Source organism: Nelusetta ayraudi, unplaced genomic scaffold, assembly GCF_046127955.1.
Source record: "Nelusetta ayraudi isolate G7.1 ecotype Tasmania unplaced genomic scaffold, CSIRO-AGI_Nayr_v1 ptg000033l, whole genome shotgun sequence".
In the NCBI taxonomy this organism is placed as follows: Eukaryota; Metazoa; Chordata; class Actinopteri; order Tetraodontiformes; family Monacanthidae; genus Nelusetta; species Nelusetta ayraudi.
In genome coordinates this window covers 1970723-1995935 of record NW_027466083.1, presented here as the reverse complement: position 1 = coordinate 1995935, position 25213 = coordinate 1970723, and the positions used below count along the sequence as shown (strand labels likewise).

The following is a 25213-nucleotide window of genomic DNA, read 5'->3' as shown; positions in this document are numbered from 1 at the left end:
TAAAATAGTAGAAGTAAAATACTGCATTTCACATCGATTATTCTGAGTGGTGAAAAAGATTTTTTTTTCCTGCATTTTTACACCTCAGTTCTTCAGACGTCAAAGTCATTTCCAGCACTTAGGCATTGGGTCGAGGAAGATCAAGGCAATGCAAAGATGCCCAACACACTCTTCATTAATATAATTAATGACTGTTAATTATGTTGATATTACAATTTTACAGTTCTCTGTCTAAGATTGAAATAGTTACCCAAAAGACCAAATGTAAAAAATGTGATACAAAAAATAAACCAACAAAATTGTAGGTAAACAAAAACGTTTTGTGGATTTTTATGTGGAATTCTAGTTCCAAGAAATAAGAATTTTCTGGCTATTTTTGATGGGTGGGACTTTGATGCAAAAATACAGTTACAGCTCGCTTGTAGCATTTTCAACTTACTTGGAATTCAACCGTACTTGCTGCAGGCGCACGTTGAGATGGAAGCGACTCTGAAAAGCCACGTGTCTTTCCTGGTTCTTGATTGGCCCTCGCTACATCTTCACATCCCCCTGCCACACGTAACCAAGCCTGTAACTGTAAATACCTGCAGCCTCATAACACAAAGCTTCAGTTCAATAATGAGCAACCACACTCTCTCCCTGCAGTCCATCAGAGGGAACCTACAAAGTGGGTCAATTGCATAACACACAAATTCATTTTGTGAGCATTATGTTTCTTCCTTTTGATGTTTTCAACCAGCGTCCACCAGAAAGATTTTCGGGGTGTTTTTTTTTTTCGGGCCTGCTGCTGAGTCATGCAGAGGAGATGCCAGCATGCACGCTGGCTGTGCACAGCTGTGCAGCCGCTGACTTTTCACCGCGGTGACTTTGTGGGGTTGTGCAGTAGCGGCGCTACGACGCGGTCGCTAGTCGCTTCCAGATGTAGCTTAACACCACTGTTGTAATTACACGCAAACTTAGTTTTATTGTTCCCTTTTCGTGGATTGTGGTATAATGTGGTGGGAAACATTATCATTTAGGGCTTTTAGGCCGCGCTGTGCCATATGCAGCGGTGCGCTGATTAGCATCATTGCAAAGACAAGGGAGGAATAAAGCAGAAGGTGCCCTCCACTCACTGACATGATCTGGTTATTCTTGCAACTTTTAAACATTGGTTTATTGTTCAGGGTTTTTGGTGAAAAACGGCCCTCTGGAATAATATTGGTTTTTATGAGCTTCATACGTTGCAAGAAATATACATATGTATATATGTATGTAGATTATACACTACCAGTCAAAAGGTTAGACACACCTTCTCATGCAATTGTTTTTTTTTTATCTTTACAACTTTCTACATTGCAGATAGATACTGGAGACATCAAAAATATGAGCAAGATATATGGAATTATCCAGCAGAGAAAAACACGTTAAATAACTCTAAATATGCTTTTTTATGAAAGGTGGATATTTTGAAGAATTTAAATATAAGACGTGTTTGAGATATATGTATATATATATATATACATATATATACATATATTGTCATTGGGTCAATGCTGCTATGGAGGAGGCCGTGGACCATTTATTGTTATCTTTTATAAATCAAGACATAGATGCTGGATGCGGGCTTGAGTGTTTCCCTGCTGATCGTACTGGCATTTTCACACCATCGCAACCACCTCAAGGGTTTACTGAGGATGGACTCCAAAATGAAAACCATCCAGCGAGTGGCAGTTCTGTGGTCGAAAATGGCTTGTTGACATCAGGGGTCAGAGGTCAGAGGCCAGAGGATTTGCTGACTGGGGGCACACCAAAGGAAGGCAACAATAACTCATTAAGCAGTGGTTACAACTAAGGTCTGCAGGACAGCAGCTTTGACAGCACAACACATTGACCCATGAAGCAGTGTACCGACATTATACAGCAGGTATGGGCAAACTACGGCCCAGGGGCCATTTGCGGCCGGTTAAGTTTTTTAATTTGGCCCACTGAACTTGATAAAATGATATTAATTGTAAGTAAGTTATAAAATAGCTGTATTTCATCCATTTTCCAGTGTTTTAAGAGTCATTACAATGAAGAGATAAATATCCCAGGGCTTCAAAGTCACTGATTTTGTGTTGAGTTTTCTACATACCCCATGATACATTTTTTCTCCTATGAAGTGGCTCACCAAAACTCTCCATGCATCTGCTGCTGCTCTGGCCCCTTCTGTCAAATTGTAGAACCCATTATGGCCCCACCCTTGATATACAGTCTGTGTATTAGATACCTGGCGCAAGCTCGGTGTTCCTAAGAAAGTGGCCGGTTGGAGAAGTGTCATACAAATTAAAGAGAGGCAGTTTTGAGGGTGAGTCAACTGTTGTTGTAGAGCTCAGCCATCTTGAACAAAGACCTTCTCCAAACTCAGCTTAGAAGTAATCATCCAGCAGCATGGAGAACTCTGCCTTTGTTCGTTATCGCTAGGAAGGTCATTTGTTTGTTTCCAGGCTTTTCTTACTCTTCGGGCTGATTATTGCTGATTCTTTCTCTCTCTTTTTCTGCACATTAGCCGCATCGCCTGGAATCACATTACACGCTCCTCTTCAAATGCCAGCCCGCCGAGTGCTTATGCTGCGTCGAGCCTGAATGAATTGCGCAAACTTTGTTTTTTATTTATTTATTTTTTTCTGTAAAGGCCAGTACCCCTCAGTCAACATCCCAAAATGTTGAATGCAGCTCAGCTGATGCGCCTGTCGAGAGTCCCTCCCTAAACTGAAAAGCAAAGGGGTCGTGCTGTGCCACGTGAGCAACGTGCCCAATCACATTGGGGGTGATCTGTCCATTTATGCCTTTATTTTGACCTCCTCAAACATTTAATCACATCATTTCCATTCACCTCAATTACAAGCGCTGATCCAAAGCCGGCCCTCGTCTGTTGGGCAGCTGCTTCCAACAAAATCTCTACAAAGTCTTTTTCTTCTTCGTCTTTTCACTCTGCAATTCTCCCCTTCCCTCGCCACTGCGTGGAAACTTGGTAGGGTTGTTGATGCTTTGGTGAGAGTCCCCCCCCCCCCCCTCCCCTTAAAACTTGGATTGATCAGCTCGACCGTGACAGTGCTGGATTTATGTGTGTTTTCCCCTCATTGATCTGCGAGCGAGAGGAAATGGGAAGGAGGGTGCGAGTCACATTTTAAACACCTTCTCCGGCCGTGATCCATACAAAGCCCAGCTATCGATCTTCTGGAGGGAATGTGGGCCAATGCAGGAGGAAGAGGATGAAGAGGAGGAGAAGGTCAGTGGTCTGTACAGGCAGTGGTGTCCTGGACAGTAATGAGGCATGGTGGGTAATGGCGACGTATCGCTAATGGGGCTGAAATAAACCCTGCATCGGCATTTTCGAGGCTTTGAAAAGAAGAAGTCGCTCTTAAAAAAATGAAAATGTCTGCGCATTGTTTGTTCCAGAGTGGTGTTTGGTGATTTGACGCCAGCTCTTATCTAGCACAGGGCTCAATGCAATTTCACACGCCGTGATTCCAGCAGCTCGGCTGGAAGTAGAAAATGATTTGTACTGTTTTGCAGTAGTAAAAAGTACAGGCTTTTCTGTTCTCTGGCGCTAAGTCTGTTGTTGTTGAGCACATTAAAAGAGTGAGGCTGGATTAGCGGGCCGGCCGGGCACTGATGGCAGCAACATGTCGTCGCTAATTTCATTGCGCACGCTGAAAAAAGCGCATGTGTACGGTGTCAAACCACCACTTTTGAGTGCTTTTTCTTGGAATTGTTGTAAAAGCGATGCAGAATAAACATTGTTTTTGCGGTCAAGTTATGGCAGGTGAAAATCCACTAGTTGAGCTCACTATCAGAGTGGGAGATTCTTCCTGCTGCTGATACTAATGCTAACGCAGGATTGGTCGGCGTAAGGGAGGGGCTCAATGGAGGCTCAGTCATGGCTTCCTTTATTTTGTTTCGTTAGTTTTAATGAGATTACTTTTTTGTTGGTCAGCAGGTTGTCCCACCGTTTCCTGCCTCCCTGAGCCGACGCTGCTGTAGAGATCTCCAAAAAGGTCTTGGAAGTACCACACAAGCACCTGCTGTTTCTTCACGCTGACACTGAAACAGCTGAGATAACTGCGCCTCTCTAGAGAAGTTTGTGTAGAAAGTTCATCACTTTCCATTTTGCCGCTGCCAAGTCCCTCAAGAGACCACAATCACCTGGAAGATTAGCGAGTTTGTGATCGTCTGGTGTTCCCTCATTAGTCCTTGTTGTAATATCTAGCGTCCAGCGTCCGGTATCCACAACATAAAGAGTTTGTTAATCCCTGTTTTCTGATGTCTGACTTGATCTCATCGTCTGTCTTACACCAGCTCTTATGTTAGCACGAAATCATACGCAGATTTGCACTTTTGACTACTCTAGAAATGTGGTATAAATGTCTCTACGTAAATCGAATTGACATTTAGTAGCAAATGAAAATAAGTACTTTGCAAAGGTGGACAAAATTATGAGACCAATTGGAACATTTAAGAGGTCGTTTTTAAGAGGTTGTTTTTGTTAAACTGAGCAGAACAACCCATTAAAAATTGCTCTATAAAACATAGAATGGAGCCACAATAAGGACATTAAGGAACTTTATTTTTTTTATTTTTTTTCAAAAGTCAAGGTTGGCTTGCGTCACTGTCATTGTCACACCATCAGTTTCCTTCACATGAGAAGCCAAATGAATGATTGTCAGGTGTGATGGGGTTAAACTGATGGTGATGCAAAAGTCTTGGGACACAGCTCTGGGATTATGGATATCAATATGTATTACATCCACACGTGTATATGTATGTATGTAACACATATGTGACATACTCAGCAAGGTGCTAGTGACTGAATAAACATGAACTTGTCACCCTTATCAGTTACTTCATTAAAAAAGCAGCTCAGTTACTCTTTATTCACACCAAAAAGTAATGCGTTACTGTGAAAATGCGGCGGTGGAGGGGCAGAGCTGCACTTTGATGGGAAGGCCCCAACCTGGCGCCCTTCAAACACGCGTTTGCATGAGTCACTCTGAGAGCCAGACACTCTTAATAAGCCGAATATCTCCCACCGTCACAGACAGGCTCAGACTCCCTTCACTGTGCGTGTGCGCGTGCACTAGTGTGTGTGTGTGTGTGTGTGTGTGTCTGCCCATGCATGCTCACAGGCTCCCAGTCTCAGTACAGTCATCTGCGACTATATTATTGATCTGTCGCTAGCACGGAGTCAGAACTGTCACGGTTAAGCTGCGCTGAAAACCCTCTTAAGTCAACAAACGCGCGGCTGGATTTGGCGCTAAATGCTCAAACATGCAGCTAAACAAACAGATACATATTCATGCTGACTTGTGAGAAGTCTGTTCTGACGCGCGCAGGCTCAAAGACCAATACAAACCAATGTTAATCTGCTTGAGCCCAAAATATAGCTTCTTTTGTCATCTGTAGAGATGCTGTCTTCATCGAGGCTCTTGTTATTCATCCCACAGTTTTCTTAACCTTTTGAACTGCATTTGAACTGCAACATAGGCTTTTAATTGTGGTGGTAATGTGCGATGGAGGTGCTGCTAATGAAGTTCAAGTGTATTTTGTTTTGAACATCACACATTTAGTTAAATAACCACATTCCATTAATCAACAACTGACAGTTTTTGAACCCTGGTCTTCACTATTTAACACACACAGCTGGAAATGTTACAGTCAGACACTTGATTGTTTCATTCCTGTCCAACTAAATGATAAGATGCCAGTTGTTCTCCCTGAGCTGTGTGATTATTTGTATATAATTTGCCCAGTGCCTCGTGAATCCAAAATGTGCAAATAGTGTAAACAATTAAGGAGATTCAATTAACTGTAATCCAAAACTAATCTAGTCCCCGTCAGTCTGTGCACGGTGTGGCCCCCGCCGCCCCCAGTAGCCTCGCTGACAGCCTGCTTAATGTGCATCAAAGCCCGGGCGTGCAAACATCATGGTGTTATGTTATCGCGGTGGACTGCTGCCAAACAGGCTCACCTCGCGCCACACGACACCGTGCCAGATTACACTCAGCCATTAATGGAGAACTTCATTAACGTAATTCTTTGAGTGCAGCTGCGTGCAGACGTGAGTCTGCGATCGCCACGATGGCACCGAGACGGCCATTTTGGACAGTACAACGTTTTTTACGTAATTTAGCTCTGGCCGTTGGCCATCCAGCGAAAACGTCCCAGTTAAGCGCTGATAAGGAGACCTGGCCCGCGTCTTTCAGACAGCGTGTTGATGTGTGTGCACTGTAGCCACGCGCCAAGCCCAAAGCCAGCAATTAGCTAGCTAGCAGATAGCCAAGGGAGGAAACAGATGGTGAAGCCCTGACACACACTGCATTCCAGAATAGATTCAACTCAGACATTTTCACTGAAATGGTAGGTAGGTAGGTAGGTAGGTAGGTAGGTAGATAGATAGGTAGATAGATAGATAGGTAGGTAGGTAGACAGGTAGGTAGGTAGGTAGGTAGGTAGATAGATAGGTAGGTAGGTAGACAGGTAGGTAGGTAGGTAGGTAGGTAGATAGATAGGTAGGTAGGTAGACAGGTAGGTAGGTAGGTAGGTAGGTAGATAGATAGGTAGATAGATAGATGTACTTTATTGTTCCCAAATTTGGAAACTGCACTGTTTCTAGACTAAAAACAGTCTAAACAAATAAACTACACAGTAATTACAGTAATTAAAGTCAATCTATATACAACAAGAGCCGTTGTGCAAAGGACAGCCAAATGATTTTTTTCACGTTTTCCTAGCCGGCAATTTTCCTGGAATGAAGCACTTTCAGCAACCAGGTGGAGTACAAGCCGTACAAGCCGAGGCTGTGTGTTGTTTACGTTCCATCCTGAACTCCCTCAGAGCCTCAGTACTCTTATAATGATATAAGATTATGCAAACATTTCTAATGCTTATTTCCTGCAAATGAATGCAGTCATTGAATGAAGTCACATTAAAAAGTCGTCTGCGTTGATAGCGTCTCTTCGCTGCCTATCTCGCTAGAAGCCGGCAAATTTCCTGTCAGTGTTTTCACACGCGGGAGAGAAAATGCTACACGGCAAAAAAGACTCAGAATTTTCCAGCCATTTTCTCTGGCAAAGAATGTCGCCTTTTTACATCTGAGGGAGGAATTTCATGCCTGTAAATGACCTGCTTTGTTGCCCAGTGAAAATGGGGTTCAAATGCAGTAGCTCTCCAAGCTTCCTCTGCACTCTGCCCTCCTTCGCCACCTAGAGGGTAGCGAGTGTACGTCATGTGACCAGTAGTTGACAGAGTTGAAGCTCCCATCCAACACCTGCCTTTTATAAGCTGTTACCTCACTGAGGGAGGTTTTGTCTGCAGACAGTTGCACTTATTTATAGCTCTTGACAGGCTCAATAGTTTGGCCCTTGATGAGCAACAAACAGTGAGTGGAGATGTGAGGTGCGTTGGCATCGCTGTTTGTCAAGTGGCAGCCCGAAAGAGACAACTGATTGTGTCACCCTGCGATGCTCTCTTAGGCTCTTTGTACTCACATGAATAAAAAACGTCTTTTTCCTCCGGTCGTCCAGAACTCCACGAGAAACGTATCACAGTCGATGGTTTCTGACATCACTTTGTCGAGAAACGTCTCTGCATCTCGTCCACTTCCTGACTCGCCTGTTGTGATTGACAACGTGGGGGGATTTTCTTTCCCAAACAGATTATTTATCTGGCAGCAGACGCACTCAGCCGATACGTCAGGGTATCTCTCAGCACGCTTATCATTTTTAAATGTCTACTCCCTCTTCACTGTCTCCCCTTCGAGTCAAAATGGCTTCTGCCGTCGCTGGCGGACCAGAAGCATGGATAGCCTGTCAATATGGCTCCCCAGCGATTTTTTTCCAATGGCCACTTGAGGAACTGAAGCAAAAAGATCCCATGAGCCTAAAAATAATTTTTCCCATCGACCGCAATACCACACCTCTAAAACCGCTGACAGGACGACTGCGACCTGGAACGCGGTTCATAGCAAATCTTTCTATTGCAGATTTTGAGATTGCTGTGTCTTGGCTCATTCTGATTGGCTGATGCGTCCTGATGTATCCCAGGAATTACAGCAGCATGGTGTGAGGTGCGCATTGTACCTCTAATGCGAACGTCAAAATTTCTTTGGCATCTGTGCTGGGTCAGTAGCTTCATTCAAATGAATGGGCGGCCGTATTGGAGTCTGGGGGGCTGACCAGAAGTCAACCGGACCAGTTTGGCAGGTCACAGGCGACTTCTGCTTCTTCCATTTCCCCCCCCGTCATTCCAGACATTTGCGCCGAGCATGTGGGCAGGGTGAGAAGTGGCGAGCCGTGGCCTGGTCCCGCTGCGCCTTAATCACTCGCTTCAAAGGGTCGCGCGTCATCGAGATGGAGGGGAGGAAAACCAAACTCCGCCTCCACTCCATTCCGGCGTGCCGGACGTAAATGAGAAGGATGTCTCCACCCTCGGCCTCGCTGCCCGAGCTCCAGCTGAGTTTCATTCCGATGAAAAAGGGTCCAGAATTTGATGGGGAAGAAATAAGCAGTACCAGTTTTCAGCCAGGCTCACAGCTTTGGCATTCATTGGGTGTCGCGTTCTTAAAGTGATTGCAATCTGCTGGCGGCAGGTTTTTTCTCTTTCTTGCGTTTGCAGCGACACAGTTCATTTCTGCTTTGCTTAAGTTAAATAGTGAGTTATTTTTTGCAATCAAACTGATCTTGGGTATGCTACAACGGACAAATGTTGAGACATGATGTGTAAACTCATGTCTCAGGTCCAAGGGGAAACGAGCTCTATTACAGTATTCTTTTCAGGGTTGTTGTTTTTTTACCTCTAAGCCAAAATGTTTGTCTCTTTATTCCAAACTTTAGCATCATTAGCATTTTATCCCCAATGTGGTGCTACTGCAGAAAAGAAGTTTACTTTCTTTGTTTCTGGGTTTTGGGCCCATAGGTTCACTACAAAATCATTTCTATCATATTTCATTAAGTGCACTTTATGGTCCCAGAAAGAATGCACAACATTGCGTATCTACCTAACTTGTAGCCAAGCTTATGCTTGAAATGCCACCTAAATACCCACCTTTTCGGACTTTTAGGTATTTCCTCACAAACTCTTCTCTCAAAATTCTCTCCTCTTGAGCTATAACATTCACAGCTAGCTATTGTTCCAATATTATGCACAATTAGGTTTAAAAAAAAAAAAAGTCAGGTGATAGTCAAGACAAAGTAAGTAAGGCTGCAACTGCAGGTTTGTACGTCCTCCAGTTCCGGCTGTGAGCAAAGGTCAACAGTAGCTGTTCAGGGATGCGCTGGCTGTTTTCCCCTTTCATCCCGAACTTTCATTTCAATGATATCAGCTTGGCTGAACTCAGTGTGGATTTCCCTCTGCATCGTGGCTGCGTTTTTATCTGCACTCTCCAAGGATCTGCAGCGTGAAAAGGTTTCACCTTGTCTTGTATGTGTGTGACGAGAGACCAGGTGCTGCTCAGAGTTCACCTTTATTCTCCCATGATAATGAGTGACTCAGGCCTTCAAGCTGGTGTGCAGTCCGGAGTTCTGAAACACAGAAATACATTTAAATCTCATTTCTAGATACTAATTTAAAAACTGGACGGAGCTCGCCGTCATTCAAGGGAAATTTAATGGCGAACTCATGCAGACTGCCAGTCTTACTGTTGACGTAGCCTGCAGCCAAGCTTTCTTGTGTACTTCCAGGGCTTGGTGACCCTGACTGGGCTCAGCCGCTGAATTACGGGCCTCTTTGAAGTCACTTCAGCCTGCGATTTTGCCTGTCTTGTGCAGTATTACACCGCATCCCCCCCCAAGAGCTTCTGACAGACGCACAGCTGTCATTGAAGGGAAGTTTGTGTTGTGACAGTTACATACAGCCTTCTGCGGCAAGTTGGCATTTTAGTTTGCCCCAGTTCGGAGGCTGGAAACTACTGCAGTGTTGTAAAGTTAGCAGCCAGGATTGGGGTTGATATTTTTGCCTTGTATTCTGGCAACACCTGCAGAGAAAACATCGTCTGTCTCACTATCCAACAGCGTCAGACTGACTGGGACGTGTGTATTACGGGGGATGACTGGCAACAAATGAGCATCTTCATGTTGGGTTCAACAGAATTTTAGATGGAACAAATGAATATGGACGACGCAGTGGAGCCTCACAGTAAGAAGGTCCAACCCTGTACGACTGTCCATATTAAATATGATTTAAGGCACTTGGCACGGCCTAACCTTAAGTAAATGCTCTCTTGTTGTGATGTGATACTGATATTGTCAATATCTGAATAGATCTTTGTGCCACTACTGTTTAGTATATAGACATCTCTACGTGCACTGCTCTTTCAACACTGCATCACCTCACCTTCCACACAAGTACAGTGACTGCTCTCGTCACTTGTCCTTGCTGCCTGCGTGGCAGCATGGAAGTTATTTTTTTCGCCAAATTATCTCAGTGGATCAGCCTCCCCATATTAAATATGCAAGACAAACACCCACCAACCTTTGATGCGACGGACTCCAGTAAGTTTTAGTATTCCAGTGTTGCCAGTGTCAACAAAGGAACGAACCGCCACTGCTGCTAAAATTCATTGTTATGTGGAGAACAGAGTTAAGCTGCGAGTGATGGATGGCCACAGAACTGTAGAGAATGAAAATCGATGAGGCCTCCGGGCGGAAAAACAAGTATACTTTCCTTGGAATGGCAAAATAAATACTTTGATCTGACAAATTCTCTGGGTGACTTTGAACAGTTTTAGAAGCGCAGCGTCATTGTCCGACGCAAATCAACTTTGAAGAGGAAAAGGGGAATTTGAAAAGAAGCAGCTCGACTTTAAGCAGTGCCGCTGAAAACCACCTCGTCGTCGGTTCCATAAGTTTGTCACTGGTGTGAAAGGATCTGCATCCGCAGATCTGTTCTGAAAGCCTTTGGGTCACGTTGCTCCCTCGGTCAAAGACTGCGAGTTGGCCCTGAGTGAACCAGCAGCCGCAACGTGGCTCCAGCTTTTGAATCTAAATTAGCCTTGACGCTGGCAACACCGACATGATTGCCTGATGGCTTCTAAAGAGGCTCTTTGTTTTCCTCCCTTTGTGATTCCCCGTCTTTATGGGTGGCTGCATTATCACACAGCTCTGTCTACAAGAGTGGCCGACCATTGTGCCGAGCGCCGATAACAGATATAATGTGCAGGGCGCAGAAATGGATGGATTATATGAACTGGGTTGAGAATGTGTTTATTGGGTGGATAAAATGACGGGATTTCAATGCAATCTCTGGCATTGGCTCCTTTAAGCCTCCCTCGTTGGATTTGGACGGGCTCTCTCGCTCTCTCTCTCTCTCTCTCTCTCTCTCTCTCTCATATTCTGACTCTCATCTCTTGTGTTTCCCTCGTTCCCCTCATCGCTTCCTGTCGCCCCTCCCCTTCCTTTGTATAGTATTCCCATTTTCATTTTCCATACCGCTCTCCTCGCTGCCTGCACTTCGTTCCGCTCTCTCCTGCCATCTTCCCTGGAACCTTTCATGTTGCGCTCCCCTGTCTCTCATTGAGGCAGAATAACACAAAGTAAATGAGGTGGTCAGAGAGCAGCTGCTTTTATTTGTGACCTCCGTCTCCAGCCAGGAATAGCACGAAATGGGCAAAATGTGCTCCTTGAAGCTGGAGTTGATGGTATCAGATTATAATGTACGACAGGAGCTGCTGATTATTTTAAATTACGGAGCATTGCACTCACCATTTGTTATTTTAGAAAGCTTAAAGAAAACCCTCTTAAAAGGTGCTGAAATAGCCATAATTGGTCTCAAGTGTCACAATCAGGCCTTTTTCTAAACCAACGGCTTATTCAGCTGAAAATTTCCTCTTGTCTCTACTTACAGTCCCCCTTTGTCTTGGAATTGTCACAAATTATATATATTTTTAGTGCACAGTGAACCAACCACACTCAGTGCCACGTTATGAGGTACAATTTGCTAGTACGTCATGTGACGTGAGTGAGGTGAGTTGCCCCTAATACGAGGGCAGCTGGTAGTAAACATTTGTCAAGAATGTCACCTGGTGTTGTCGGCTTCAGGCTTTCTCTTTACTTCTTCATTGAATGCATTGTGCAAAAACAGAGCCAGCTGTATGGCGGGCAGTTTGTCACTCGCCGGCCGCTTAGTGTTTAGTGAGTGAAAATGCAAATCTGGATGGAGCTTCTCTCTGGTATCTTCATTTGTCAGTAGTTCTGCGTTGCACAAGCTGGGGGCATTTGCTGACAATCCGTTATTCTTGCTTTTGCAGTAAAAGAAAAAAAAAAAAAAACAGCGTGCAAAATTGTAGAACTGCTTTTGATTTTATGTGTACCAAGTGTGAGGAGGAGTGCAAAGGCACAGACTGGCACAGACCGGCTGGAGCTTGAGCATAAACAACACACACACAAAAAATAATGCACTCTGGACAAACAAGACTCTTGTGCCGCCTTGTGTACAAGCAAATGGAGTCACCTGAGCGGTAGTGCACACAACGTTACATCATTAGCAGTGATGAAGTGCCCTGCAGTGGCGTGACCTGCAGCGGGCGAGTTGATCGCACTGTCAATTTGTCCCCTCTCGGTCCACTAATTACGCTGTCACTTCCTGTCGAAGTACAATAGAGATTCAAAGGTGGGGGGAAAAACTAAACTAAAAGACACTAACTGTGTGTCTGGGGCACAAGGTCTGTCCTGATGCTGCACTAGATGCACCTGTTAGCCTGGAGGAAGCAGGACGGCAGAGTCAGAGTGCTGCAAAAGAGCTCAATGACTGTCGGCTGCATTAAATTAGCATTTTGCATTGTCGCCCCTTTCAAGAAAACTGGGTTTACGTGAAGACACGGTTTTGGTTCATCTGCCTTCAACTGGTCTTCAGCCTTCGCAGTCTTGAATGATGTTTGCATGATATTAAACCTCCACAAATGTAACTTTGCAAACATTATTAGCAATCCCGGAAGGATTTATTTATCACATTTTTTGAATTTTAATAAGATATATCATTTTTTAGAATAATTGTGCATTCATACGAAATGTGAAGCGCGGTGTATTCATAAGAAATGTGAGTGTCTCAGGTCTTAATTGGATCATATTTTAGGCTTCCATTGCGTTACACATCACCACGTTGCCTGAGGTACTATTGCATCTGTACGTTGACTTTGCATATGTTCTTGCACCGGTAGTGTGTGCTGTGCTGGTGACATTTGGCATTCTTATTTGTAAAGTGAACAGCGACTCAGTAGTAAGTTACTCTAAGTAGACTTTTATCAACTGACCATTCAACCGAGGAAGACGTCACTCCGAAGTGAAGCTAAACCGTCCCAATTTGCCTGTCAGATATTCTGCCATATCCTGATCTAATTCTGCTCGTCCCCTTCTTCTGCTTTTCCTCAGCATTATCGGCTCTTGTCTGCTCTGTTCCGGTTCTATTCCTGTGTACCACCCATTCCAGTCCGCAATCTGAAAGCCTCTTAGACTGTTTGGTATTTCTCCAGCCCTCTTGATGTAACCACTAGATGATAGCACCACTTGGTCCAGCGCTCTACCTCGGCTCTCAGTTGTTCTACCTGAGCACTCAGCCTGCGTTTATTTTTACTTCTTTACGTGACCATTTTCAAGAGTGCATTAAGGCCTCGTTGGGACACTGGCAAACTCAGACAGAGAAAGAAGGACCCCAGCCCCGTCTGTCTTGTCCTTTAAAATAAAATATTGACCCAGCCTCTGTCGCCAGTGGCTGCTGTCTGAGCCCAGACTGGAGATAATAATCCTCGTCCGAGGTGTGTGCCTGACAACCCACCTCATCCTCCAAGATATGAAGGTCCATGCTGACTGCTCTCTTGCTCTGTGTGGTGTACTTGTGCATCCTTCTGTCCTATGTGGCCAGTGGTGAAAAAAGTTTTTCTTTTTTTAAATCGCCTACAAGTTACATGCTCCCTTTTGCATGTGCACTCTTCCATCAATCTCAGAACTGTTGTTTCAGCAAGCTAACCCTAACCCTTGACACGCATTCAGACCCAGTGCAATATTTTTTAATATTTGCAATATTAAATTTGTTTGTGTCTTTCTGATGCAGCCACACATTTCGAAACACCAAAAAGAAAAAATAAATCTGCATATTTGTAATGATGATATTTGAAATTGTCAAAATTTGAGGGGGTCTGAAAACTTTTTTTTCCACTACTGTCCACAGCAGCAGGTGTATGTAAGTCTTTTTGTGTGTGCATGTGCAGCAGCAAGGGTGTCTTGTTTGCCATTATAAAGTGGTGCCATTAACATGTACCTGCTTGGCTCAACTTGGCAACCCCTTGCACACCACACTACACACAATAATCAATGTGTTTATTTAATAGCATCTGCTCGGTGTTCTCAGGGAGTGAACAGCTATCATTTCTTTGTTTTATTACACAAAAGCCTTTGACGTCACAAATACACCAAATGATCATGAAAAATACGCCACACTCGCTGGTTACACATGAGGGCTTGGATCCATGAGGGAGAAAATGGATTGTTCTATAATTGTGTCTTCTATATAAATTAAGCTGTAGCTCCCCCCGTGTCAGTGCAGTGAGGAGGTTCAGGTGCTTCTTCCGAGATTCTTTCAAACCGGATGCATCCAATCAAACTCCTTCCTCTCTTGCTCTACTCCGCTCTTATTGGTGGTCTTTTCTTGTCTTTTCTTTTTTATTTATTTTTTTTTCCATTTTCAGGCTCCTGTCACCATTTCTTTGCGAGTTGCTGCCTTCTGCGCACCACTTGAGAAAACTGCCATGTGTTTGACAGTAGGAGCAAACCTAATCAGAAGGAATGGTCATGGAGCATTATCATGTCATACATGTCATTACACACGGTCGGGATGAGAATGCGCCCTGAGACAAGGTGGCCCAGCACACATCCCCCAACTGATTATCTGCGCTGTGATGCGCTCACAGCCAACTTTGTACGTCACCACTGTGATCTATCTGCCTCATTGACTGTCCTGGGAGAAGCTAAACAGGAAGCAGCAGGACGATTCAAACCCACATGTGTTGGTAAATTATAAACTTAATGATGACCTATGATATGAATTAGAATGTAAGAAAAAAGGGGCAAAATAAAGGCTTTGCTCTTGCCAGTTTTATTCGACAGGTTTTACAGATTAGATAAGACAGCTTTTTTGCTTTCTCTAAGCCCAGTCAGTCTGTTTTTTAAATTTTTAATATGGTCGGGACAAAACTGTCTGCATGCCTAAGAATTTGAGACGCATAAATTGAAAGGCTGATGTGGTGATACAGGGGACGGTATAAAAGCTGCCATTTCAAGGGGGAAAAAAAAAATCTCAACAATGAAATGAAATAGGCCCTGCGATGAACTGGCGACTTGTCCAGGGTGTCACCCTGCCTTCGCCCTAAGACAGCTGGGATAGGCTCCAGCAGACCCCCGTGACCCTGAATAGGAATAAGCGGGTATAGAAGATGAATGAATGAATGAATGAAATGAAATAGTGACCTTAATGGCAAATGTATACCCATAAATTGAAGATAGAATTTGTATTGTTGAAATTTCACTTCAGAAATATCAGTCATCCATCTTTCCAACCTTCAGCAGACAGCATTTTCAACCGGTCTCGACATTTCATTGGAACCCACAATCAATCAGCCGCCGTTATGTACAAAAGGGCAGGATTATGGGATGGCGAGAGGCAACTGCTGCAGGCTGCTCAGAAAAACCACAGAAGAAGACTGGGTAGAAAAAACTATTTAGAGTTGTAAACAATTTAAAGCTTTTTTTATCACTTGAATTCAATGTTGCACATTTTCTAAAGAACTAAATTGAACACCGTGCTGCCAAGGCTTCGACTCGAAGGCAGTCTGAAGAATCTGAGCTGATTTAACACAACGGGTCGGTCTGCAGGTGAACGGTCGGGTCAGGAACACAGGACAAAGGTGGAACGCTGAGGCGAAGTCAGTAGCCTGGGAACGATCGATCACAGGCACATCGCGGATAAAATGGCCGGAACGCTGTCACAAAGAAACTAAATACTGGACACAATGGCACACAGTCAGACGCAGGTGCAACACAATAGGATGGGAGAGGTGCTCACATAGTGGCTAGCGAGGCATAGGATGGCAAGAGTTTGTGAGTTTCCTCGTGAAACAGGAAATGCATGACAGGGAACGTGAGGGTCGCAGAAGAGGTTGCGATGCATTGTGGCAAATGAACACATTTTATTGGTCCGCTGGACAATGTCAGAGATGGTTTTACCCAATCACTTTCAAAACTTTGCCTTCCATTTCCAAATGCTTTGCAGTGAAGGGGATTTTGCTTGGCAGGGTATTATTATACACCTCAGTTCTTACCCCTCTCCTCCCTGGACACGTGTTCAACAACTCAAAGGGAAGGAAGATGCTTCTTTTCCTATATTAAAAGTGAACTCAAGTGTGTATCATCATGTGCATCCTTTGTTGAAGTTGACCCCTATTTTTATGAGAAGACATCAGTTGAATTCAATCCTCGTTTGCCTTCCAAAAAACAAAAAAAACAAAAACACAGATTTATTTTTCCTAGGAATGTCACTAGAAGCTATTTCAGTGTGTGAACAGTGCAGTTCAGTTCAGATGTAGGCATCTCTGAAAGTACAGCGATACAATTCTTAAGACCAGTGATGCTAAGCTATTTCTGTTGTTCAGTGAAAAGAAAAAAGAATCTATAACGAGGAAAATTGTTCTGCGGCGGGCCGACAAGAAGAGTGTGAAAAAAAATAAAATAATGATATTTGCCCTTATTTTTTTCTAACCCTGTTTCCTTTGTGTTTGTCTCTTTTGCAGTTCAGCAGACGAGAAATTCCGCTGGAACAACCAAGGTAATATTTCCTCTTAAACGCTGTCTGTACATTTTGTTTTGCTGCTCTATTGTTTGCTTTCCTCCGCCAGTGCACATTGCTGACTGCGCTCATTACAGTGTCAGTGGCCATTGTGAGCGGCGCCTCTCCCCCTCCTCCCCTCCGCCACGCACTTGCAATGTAGCCGTGCAAAAGTGTGCAAACAATGCAAAAACCTCGGCGGCGGCGGAGGAGCAGGAGGAGATTGACGGGGGAGGAAAAACGTGACCCGTGAGGTGAAGGTGAAACCAGACTGTCCAATAATTCTCAGTGTTTAGTTAAAGTTGACACGGGAGGCGGCTGAGCGGCGCTCCCTCCGTCAGGAATCGATAAGTGTCAGGCCAGGGGCGGATTTGGAAGTCAAATGAAGACGCCTTTCGGCGCGGGGCAACTTTCTTTGACAGCCGCCAGCGCTCCGTGCAGGACGCCGAGCTCCTGCTCCGTCCCCGTCAGTCACGTTGAAACGAACTGGACGTTGGTGGGTACATTGATTATTAGAGTGCGTGGCTGCAGACCTCTCTGGCCCACACAGAGATGGATGGAGGTTTTTTTTTTGTTTTGTTTTTTTCGCTCACCAAAGGCTTTCACTTGCCACCAAAACCCGGCGGTTGATCCGGGATGGACGGGATCAAGATTCCCGAAATGCGTCTCAAAAGGGGGAAAAACTCACCGTCTCTCCAAGCGAGGTGGTTGGTGGTTGGTTGGAGGCAGGAAGTAACAAAGTACAAATACTTTGTTACTGTGCTTAAGTGGATTAGTCAGAGGTACCTGTAGTTTACTTGAGTATTTTTTAATGACTTTTTACTTGTGCTTCATACATTTGTACACAAACGTCTGGACTTCTTATTAAAAAAAAAACATGCTTGTTGATTTTGCGTTTAAAAGAGTTTAAAATATATAAAATCAGTTAAAAATAATTCACTTATTTCTATAGTTGTTGTTTCTTGAAATGGTGCTATTTGAACTATGCTGTAGTGTTGTTCAATATAAAACTGGATCCTATTTTAGGGGGAGATTATTTTCCTCGGCTTATTAACCAATATATCGTTTCATTAATTGCTAAAAAAAAAATATATATATTTTACATTTCAGAACTTGTTTTTTCTTACTTTTACTGGAGTAAAGGAGGTGAATCAGTACTTTTGCTTTTACCGCAGTATTTTTTTTTTTTAACACAGATATCCATACTTTTACTCACGTACAGAATGTGAATACTACCTTTTGATCTCGTCGCCACTCCAGCACCATTAAAAAGCCATCGGCACTGGATCAGGCCCATTTAAGAATCATTCCTGACCTGTGTCGGTAAATCCAGCAGCACCGGCTGGAATTTCCCACTGACGTCGTCCATTCGCACAGTCCAAGTCAATAAAGCTGGCCCCTCTAAACACAGCACTATTACCATCTTTCTTGGATACGAGATTAACGTTGCTTCTCAGACTCATTTGTAATGTTTTATCCCCCCTTGGCAGACAGCGAGACGCTTGGCACGTTATCAGCCTCCCTCTTCAGGCACACAGCTCGGCTTTTGAGTTCAAGGCGGCGTCCCCTTGCTGACATCACACAAGATATGTTACTGGCTTATCGGATGGGGCTTTTACCCTTGACCCAGGGGTTCCCCTGACGTATCGCCATGAGCTGTAATCGTGCCAACAAGAGCTAGATGTGGAAAGATAAGGAAAAGTCAGTTCCTCAGTCACAGTTGCTGGTTGTGAAGGTTTTGGGTCTCTTCAAAAAAAACTGATGGAAAAGGACAATGCTGTTTGGAAAAAGGTTTTACTTTGTGAACTGAAATTCCAGCCTTGAAAAAAAAAACATTTATTTTGGTAAATGTCCAGCTGTGCTTTGCAATCAGCAGTTTGTTGGCAGGATTGATATGCATGAACCAAATGTAGGCATGCAGGTCAAATCAACAAGACCACAAGGCTCCTAACAAGACCTTGTGGCCTAAGCCACGGCCCCATAAACAGCATTAGCTTCTGTTCGCAGACCCTCTTTGCAAACCAGGCAATGTTACAAAATATATAGAGAAACATCAACTTTGAGAATGTTTTTTCTTACTTTTAGTTGCTATTCTATAATTGTTATATTTGTTCACAATAAGAATACTACTCAACTAATATGTTGGTAATTGGCCATTTTTTTGTATGGCTGTAAAGCCATAGTTAAATTATGCTGCCTCAAAGTTCCTTACCTCATTCGGCCAATTCTTAGGGTTTTTTGCAGAAGTGTCTCCCACAGTTGTGTTGTTTGTTCCTTCGGCCTTTAATGTCACAAATGCGTCCATTTTGCACTAGCTAGGCCAGCTGGATGAGCAAACCACCTTCATCAATGGAACAAACCAGCACGTCACTCTCAACACATGAACGATGTGCTTGACTGGCAGCCAATCCTGTGATATATTTTTTATAGGTTATATTTAATAATAATGATTCAACAATAATTATATTTGAAAATAATAATTAAAAGATAATGCGATTCCATTTTATTTGCATTTTTTTCTTGTTTCTCTCCAATTTTCAGGGGCCGTCCCAGCACCCCATGGCGGCCCCCACTTTGACAACCACTGGCCTAAGCGGCTTTCTTTCAACAGACTCATGTGTCACTCTTCTGTGTCCTGTGTGCACGTAGACGGCCAGAAGGACATCGAGGAGGAGCTGACAACAGGCCTGGAGCTGGTCGACTCCTGCATCAGATCTCTGCAAGAATCTGGCATCTTGGACTCGCAGGACACCACCATAGGAGACAGTAAGAGCTGCGCTGACTGAGTTGTTGAATTTAAGTCCTTCTCTGAAATGCTTTACTACTACAGGCTCTTGAGATATTTGGAAAGGTTGTTAGCTTTTGTTGCAAAGTTTACAGTGAGTGTGTTTCCATTAAGTCTTTGAATGTGCTTCAAGAAGGAAATTACTGCTCTAGAATTTTTTTGGGAGACAGTGCCATTCAAACTGAATCTGAATCTCAATTGGCTGTAAAGTTTGTACGGCCGCTTGATGTGGTCATAGTCCATTTTTAACAAATCTTACAAAAGTCTTTTTTACATGGTTCTAACATGTATGTAGCTGTAGTTGTAGTTTTTAAAAAACTATATTATTTATCAGCAACAGTTATCACCTGCTGAATAAAACCTGCGAGGCTGCAGGCTGGCACAAAGAAGAAAAGAAAGTACACTGGATTTTTTTTTTTTTTTTTCAATTTGTTCTGCTGTAAGGGGTTAAATGATAATAAAAAGAAACACGAATAAATAATAACTGCAGGTTTTGAATAGATTAGCAGCCCTTCAGGAAGAGCTCTGAGTGAGTTGCCGCACTGCTCCCAGCGCCTCTGGTTCGCTCTCATCTCTCCGCCGCCTCCCAGGGACGCTGCCCGTGTCTCTGGAACAGCGACCCCGGGGGAGAGTGCTTGCCGTCAGGAGACGTGCAGAGCCTTGCCAGTGGTTTTGATATGCTAATCCACCCTCGCTGAGGTGTCAGCTGGCCTGCTGTTCCTGCAAATACAAAGCCACAACAGTCAGCACTGGGCCCATACACAACCGCATAATGTCGCAGTGCACAGGAGTTATGAATCTCCATCAGCACTGAGCGTGTTTATGTGCAAAATGCCTCCTTCGTTTAAGATAACAGATGCAAGCTTATTGCCGACAGGTGCTTGCATGAAAGACAAAGAGGAGACAGTCATTTGGTTGTTGTAGTTTTTGTCATGAGCTTTCTCTATGAAAGCATGTGTTGAGCTGACTGTCAGAGAGGAAAGAGAGAGACATCATTAGTCAAGCAGCAGAGAGCAGCTACGATAATGTTTGATTAACCCTTCTAGCGTGGCACATGCAACACATTCAGCAGGTTTTATGATTGCAGTTAGAAAGTGTCAGTAAGAATTTGCTCACCTTGGTGCTTCAGCTTCCAAAGCCAGCTTGGTTGGGCTTTGAATGGAAACCCCAGGATCTGTGACATCATTTACTGCTGGAACTACAGTATTTGTCTTTCTGAAAGAGTCACAAGTCAAACGGAAGTGAATTGAAAATGTTCTGAATTAGATTTGATCGTTCACATCCTGATCCAACATCCTACATGTTTCCTGAATGAACTTCTCAGTATGACGTGAATAAAGTATGATGTATTTCAGGACAGCATGCTGGCTGTTTATTCAAGCTAGTCTTGGCCTAAATTGCTACAGATGATCAAATATTTTTTTCATCATTGTTCACTTTTTGAAAATGGGAGTTTCCTTTTTTTTTCAACCACCTCCCAACATTGAGGAAAACACTGTGTCAGGAATGACTGACAGAGCAGAGAGATTGTGTCTACAAGCGGTCAACCACTGTTTGTTTAATAGAACTTATAACTGCTAAAAAAAAAGAAACAAGAACAAGCAGGAAAAAAAAGTGGACACTTGGTTGAAGAAATTCCATTTGGCTGTGCAGCAGAGAGACATCACAGCCCAATGTGCAAACAAGCGTGCAAAGCAGCATTATACACATATAACAAGATAAGTACACACACATTAGGATGCGCTCACACAGACATGCAGCCACATCCACTCATCCACTCCAGCTGCAGAGCAGATTGACGCGGCTTCTTCCTACTTTGTGCTGGTGATGCTCGCCAGTGTGCACGATAATCTGTGTGTGCATATCGGCGCACGGGGAAAACGCGCGTCCAGTTGTGTATGCATTTGTGTGTGTGTGTGTGTGTGTGTGTGTGTGTGTGTGTGTGTGTATCATGTGTAACGGGCCACATATGCCTCCGCTGGGCGTTCTAAAAATAGACATCGGCTCATGAAATATTAAAATGTGTCAATAGGAGAGCGGCGGCCATGATGTGGAAGAAAAGGGGCTCCGGGTTGTGTGTGTGTGTGTGTGTGTGTGTGTGTGTGTGTGTGTGTGTGTGTGTGTGTGTGTGTTTGCGTGTGTGTTTGCATGACAGGAGACAGATTAGCAAAGCGTAGCTGAGAGGGCCTGGCCGTGCACATCTGCATGCGTGCAGGTGCGTGTGTGTGTGTGTGTGTGTGTGTGTGTGTGTGTGTGTGTGTGTGTGTGTGCGTGCAGCGGAGGCGATGGCAGTGTGTGAGGAGTGGGCGGGATTCACTCTGAGAGGACGCTGAAATCCACGGCCAAGACCTTCTTACGCCTCTTTTCTTGTAATGCGCCCCGATACGCCATGACGACATCTCCCTGCGCACGCACTCGCCGTCCCACCTCAGGTGGATTGGCCGGTAGCCCTCTGCGTTTGCCGTCTGACTAATCCAGTGTTCGCGAGGCGGCTCTGCTCCCCTCCTCAAGGCTCCACTACCTGAATGAAAAGCCAACAGAAATGGTGCAAAACATCGTCCAGCTCTCGGTGCAGATTTGCAGCGAGTGTGCGACTCCATCCAGCCTGAAGTCTTTCACTCAGAGGCCACTTTATTAGGTACAATGGCGTCTTAAGACATAAAGCTAATTGACCAGGCGGATGGACGGCAACTCAGTGTGTTCAGACCTGTAGACGTGGTGAAGACAATTTCCTCAAGTTCAAAGCGAGCGTCAGAACAAGGAAGAAAGAGCACTGAAGTGACTTTGAAGGTGGTGAATGTGGTTGTTGGTTTTCACCAGTGGGTTTGGACAAGACTTTAATGTCACTGTACTCTTTTGGTGAACTTATTAAAACTTCATAAAAACATTGAAGACTGTCTTAAAATTACCTTTTATAAGTACATTTTGACAAAATATCATATAAATATAAAATTTCATATGATATTTGACTATTCCAAAACACTGTACAACATACAACACATACAACACTGTAGGTCAAAATGACATCACAATCACATTTTTTTTTTCAGCTGAATAAACCGTTAATTATGTTTGCACGTAAGGCTGTTGCCTTTGAAAGTGGTCACTGAGTGTATGCCTTATCCTGTGTGTGTGCGTGTGTGCGTGTGTGTGTGTGTGTGTGTGTGTGCGCGTGTGCGCGTGGGCGTGAGTGCACTGAAAAGCCCATATTGGACATGGGACTCCTTGACCCACTAAGCTCACGCACAGGAGCAGAAGCTATAGCCTGATGCCACATTTTAAATAATTCACAGCCTACAGGAGTCAATTCTCAGCACTTTCAAGTGACTTTTCACTCTGGTCCTGGCTTCACTTTCAGACAGGCTCCGGATTCGTAGCCACTCTGCTAGCCGCTAGCCGCTGATTGCTGAGCAGGAGGCACAGTTTTCCCTCTCATGTCCAACGATCACAAACAGGCAGTTTCCTCTCCGCTAGCTCTGTTTCCTCGGGTTTTGATTCTTGGAGCGCTACCAAATGAAAATGTTGCTGTTGATGGAGGATGGCTTGACGGCTCCTTTGATGTCACAAATGCTTGGCGCGGAGCATTTGCAATTCCCCTGAGCCCTGATACAAGGCATTCATCTCCGGCAGCGTGTTGTTCTCAAGTGAGGCAAGCAGACGCTACATCTGTACACATATACGGTGTGCGTATACTACTGTGGTGAAAGAGTGATTTTCAGGCTGGCAGGGACTGCCATGAAATTCCCTGATGGAGCGCGTTACTGCTGACATCAGTGATGCCAAGTTAAGGAAGGGTGGATGCATGAGATTGTGGAGGAGAGGAACCGAAGATTATTTCCGTCTGACAAACTGATAGCTCCTGCACCCTTACTTGAGTCCAAACTTGGCCAAATCCTAATGAAAACTCCACGTATCCCAGGGGAAAAAAAAACACATTGCCTCTTTTTTCCGCGACAGTTTCCTCGTCACGTGTCACTGTCGACTCGTGCAAATCACAAGTCGGCGAAATGCCCCAGAAACATGAGGGAGGCTGCGTGTAAAATTAGCAACGAAGCATTTCATCAGATTATGCCTTGGCTGCGTGCATGGGTCTGATCAGAGCCAAGCATTTCTGAGAATCAACTGTATTCAAGTCTCATTCATAGATTTTATTTTATTTTATTCAAATGTGGTTTTGTTCTGAAAATAAAAGCAAGTATCATACTAACTAACATATCAAACACAATGCACTGAGAGAAAATACATTCACCGGCCATTTTATTAGCTAACCTTTGCTTTTACCAGTGTTGGGTACTCGGTATTGGCCAAACCACCATTCTTCAGCATGTTGTCGTCATCATTCAATTCATCTGATGTCAGGTTGGAAACTCACCACGATTGGATTTGAATTCTCTCTGTTGGCTGACCAGATGCTAGCACCTTATTAGATCACCATGAGGTTGGCCAGCTGGAGTCCGACCAACTGTTTTTTTTTTTTGGAGCAAGCCCATTTGTGGAAAAATGAGAGTTTAAGCAGTGATAAAGTTACAAAGTTTTACTTGGAGGAGTTACGCTACAGTGAATGACTAATTCTCACATTGGAGTGTTCACTGCAGAAAGATGGGGACATTAAAAAGTGTAATGGTCCAGACCAGAACTCCTTCACTACTGAGATTTAGCAAAATTTAAAAACATGATGACTGTCTATAAGTGTGGGTGTTGAGCTTCACCCACCTACTTTGTATTTTAGATCTCTATAAAGGTTGAACTCAACATGTCACTTGAACTGACCTAAAGACTAGTTTTTGTTCGCTCATATTCTTACAAGGACTAGTAACTAGTACACTGGACTAGGGTCATGGTCACACAACTTCCATTATGTTGTAACACTATGTGATGTCATGAGGTATAAGGTATGTTTGGACACCAAGTAAACGAAATGGATAATGTTACCAAATGAATGTCCTGAAGAAAAAATAGTCCACTGAAGTCAATTAAAGTAAAACATTTTTCCACCTGCTATTCTGAAACAAAAACACGAATGCTCTGTACCTGCTACAAAGCAGAAAAATAACCCATTTTGTGGTGAATACATTTAAATAAACACTGGTTCAACCTTATTGGTACTGAATAAACGTTGCTTTAATTGAAACTTTTGAATCACAAACATTATTTTCCTGGTCTGTTGTGTTTGTGTTTCCTGTTTTATTTTGATAGTCTTATTATATTACTTCCGCTTCCTTTGTTGTCCCATGATTTTCACCTGTGCCTCGTTGTCAGTCGTGCCCTTAATTGTTCTCACCTGTGTTCCCTGCCCTCTTGTATAAATAGTGCTTGTCTCCATTTGTCTCTGTTTGGCTGTTGTGTCATCTTGGAGGTCATGTCTGTATGAGGTCCATGTTTGTTGCCTATTTTGGTTCTGTTTCAAAGGTCAGTGCAAGTCTGCTGATTTAGATTTGATAGTTGTCTACGACCCCTTTGGTTGAATTGTCCACAATGGTGTCTCAATCGTTGCTGTGATAATAATTGTGACTTGTGACATAAAATGGAGCTAAATCTGAATGTTTTGTTTTGGCGTAGTAACATGTAGAAAGTCAGCCAATCTAAAAATTCATGTAA

The 25213-nt window shown here is 43.9% G+C and overlaps 2 protein-coding genes across 9 annotated transcripts in view; one reads left to right on the top strand and one right to left on the bottom strand.

The window, feature by feature from the left end:
- The window catches only part of toe1 (target of EGR1, exonuclease), a 314622-nt gene that overhangs the window by 218870 nt on the left and 70539 nt on the right, over positions 1 to 25213 (bottom strand). The window lies entirely within an intron of this gene.
- Positions 1 to 25213, top strand: part of ctnnd2b (catenin (cadherin-associated protein), delta 2b) — a 142430-nt gene that overhangs the window by 52644 nt on the left and 64573 nt on the right. For all 8 annotated transcript variants that reach the window (XM_076031560.1, XM_076031565.1, XM_076031564.1 and 5 more), the window contains 2 exons: positions 16796 to 16830; positions 19480 to 19596. In XM_076031560.1, the coding sequence (XP_075887675.1) occupies positions 16796 to 16830; positions 19480 to 19596 (152 nt within the window). The remainder of the gene's footprint in view (positions 1 to 16795; positions 16831 to 19479; positions 19597 to 25213) is intronic.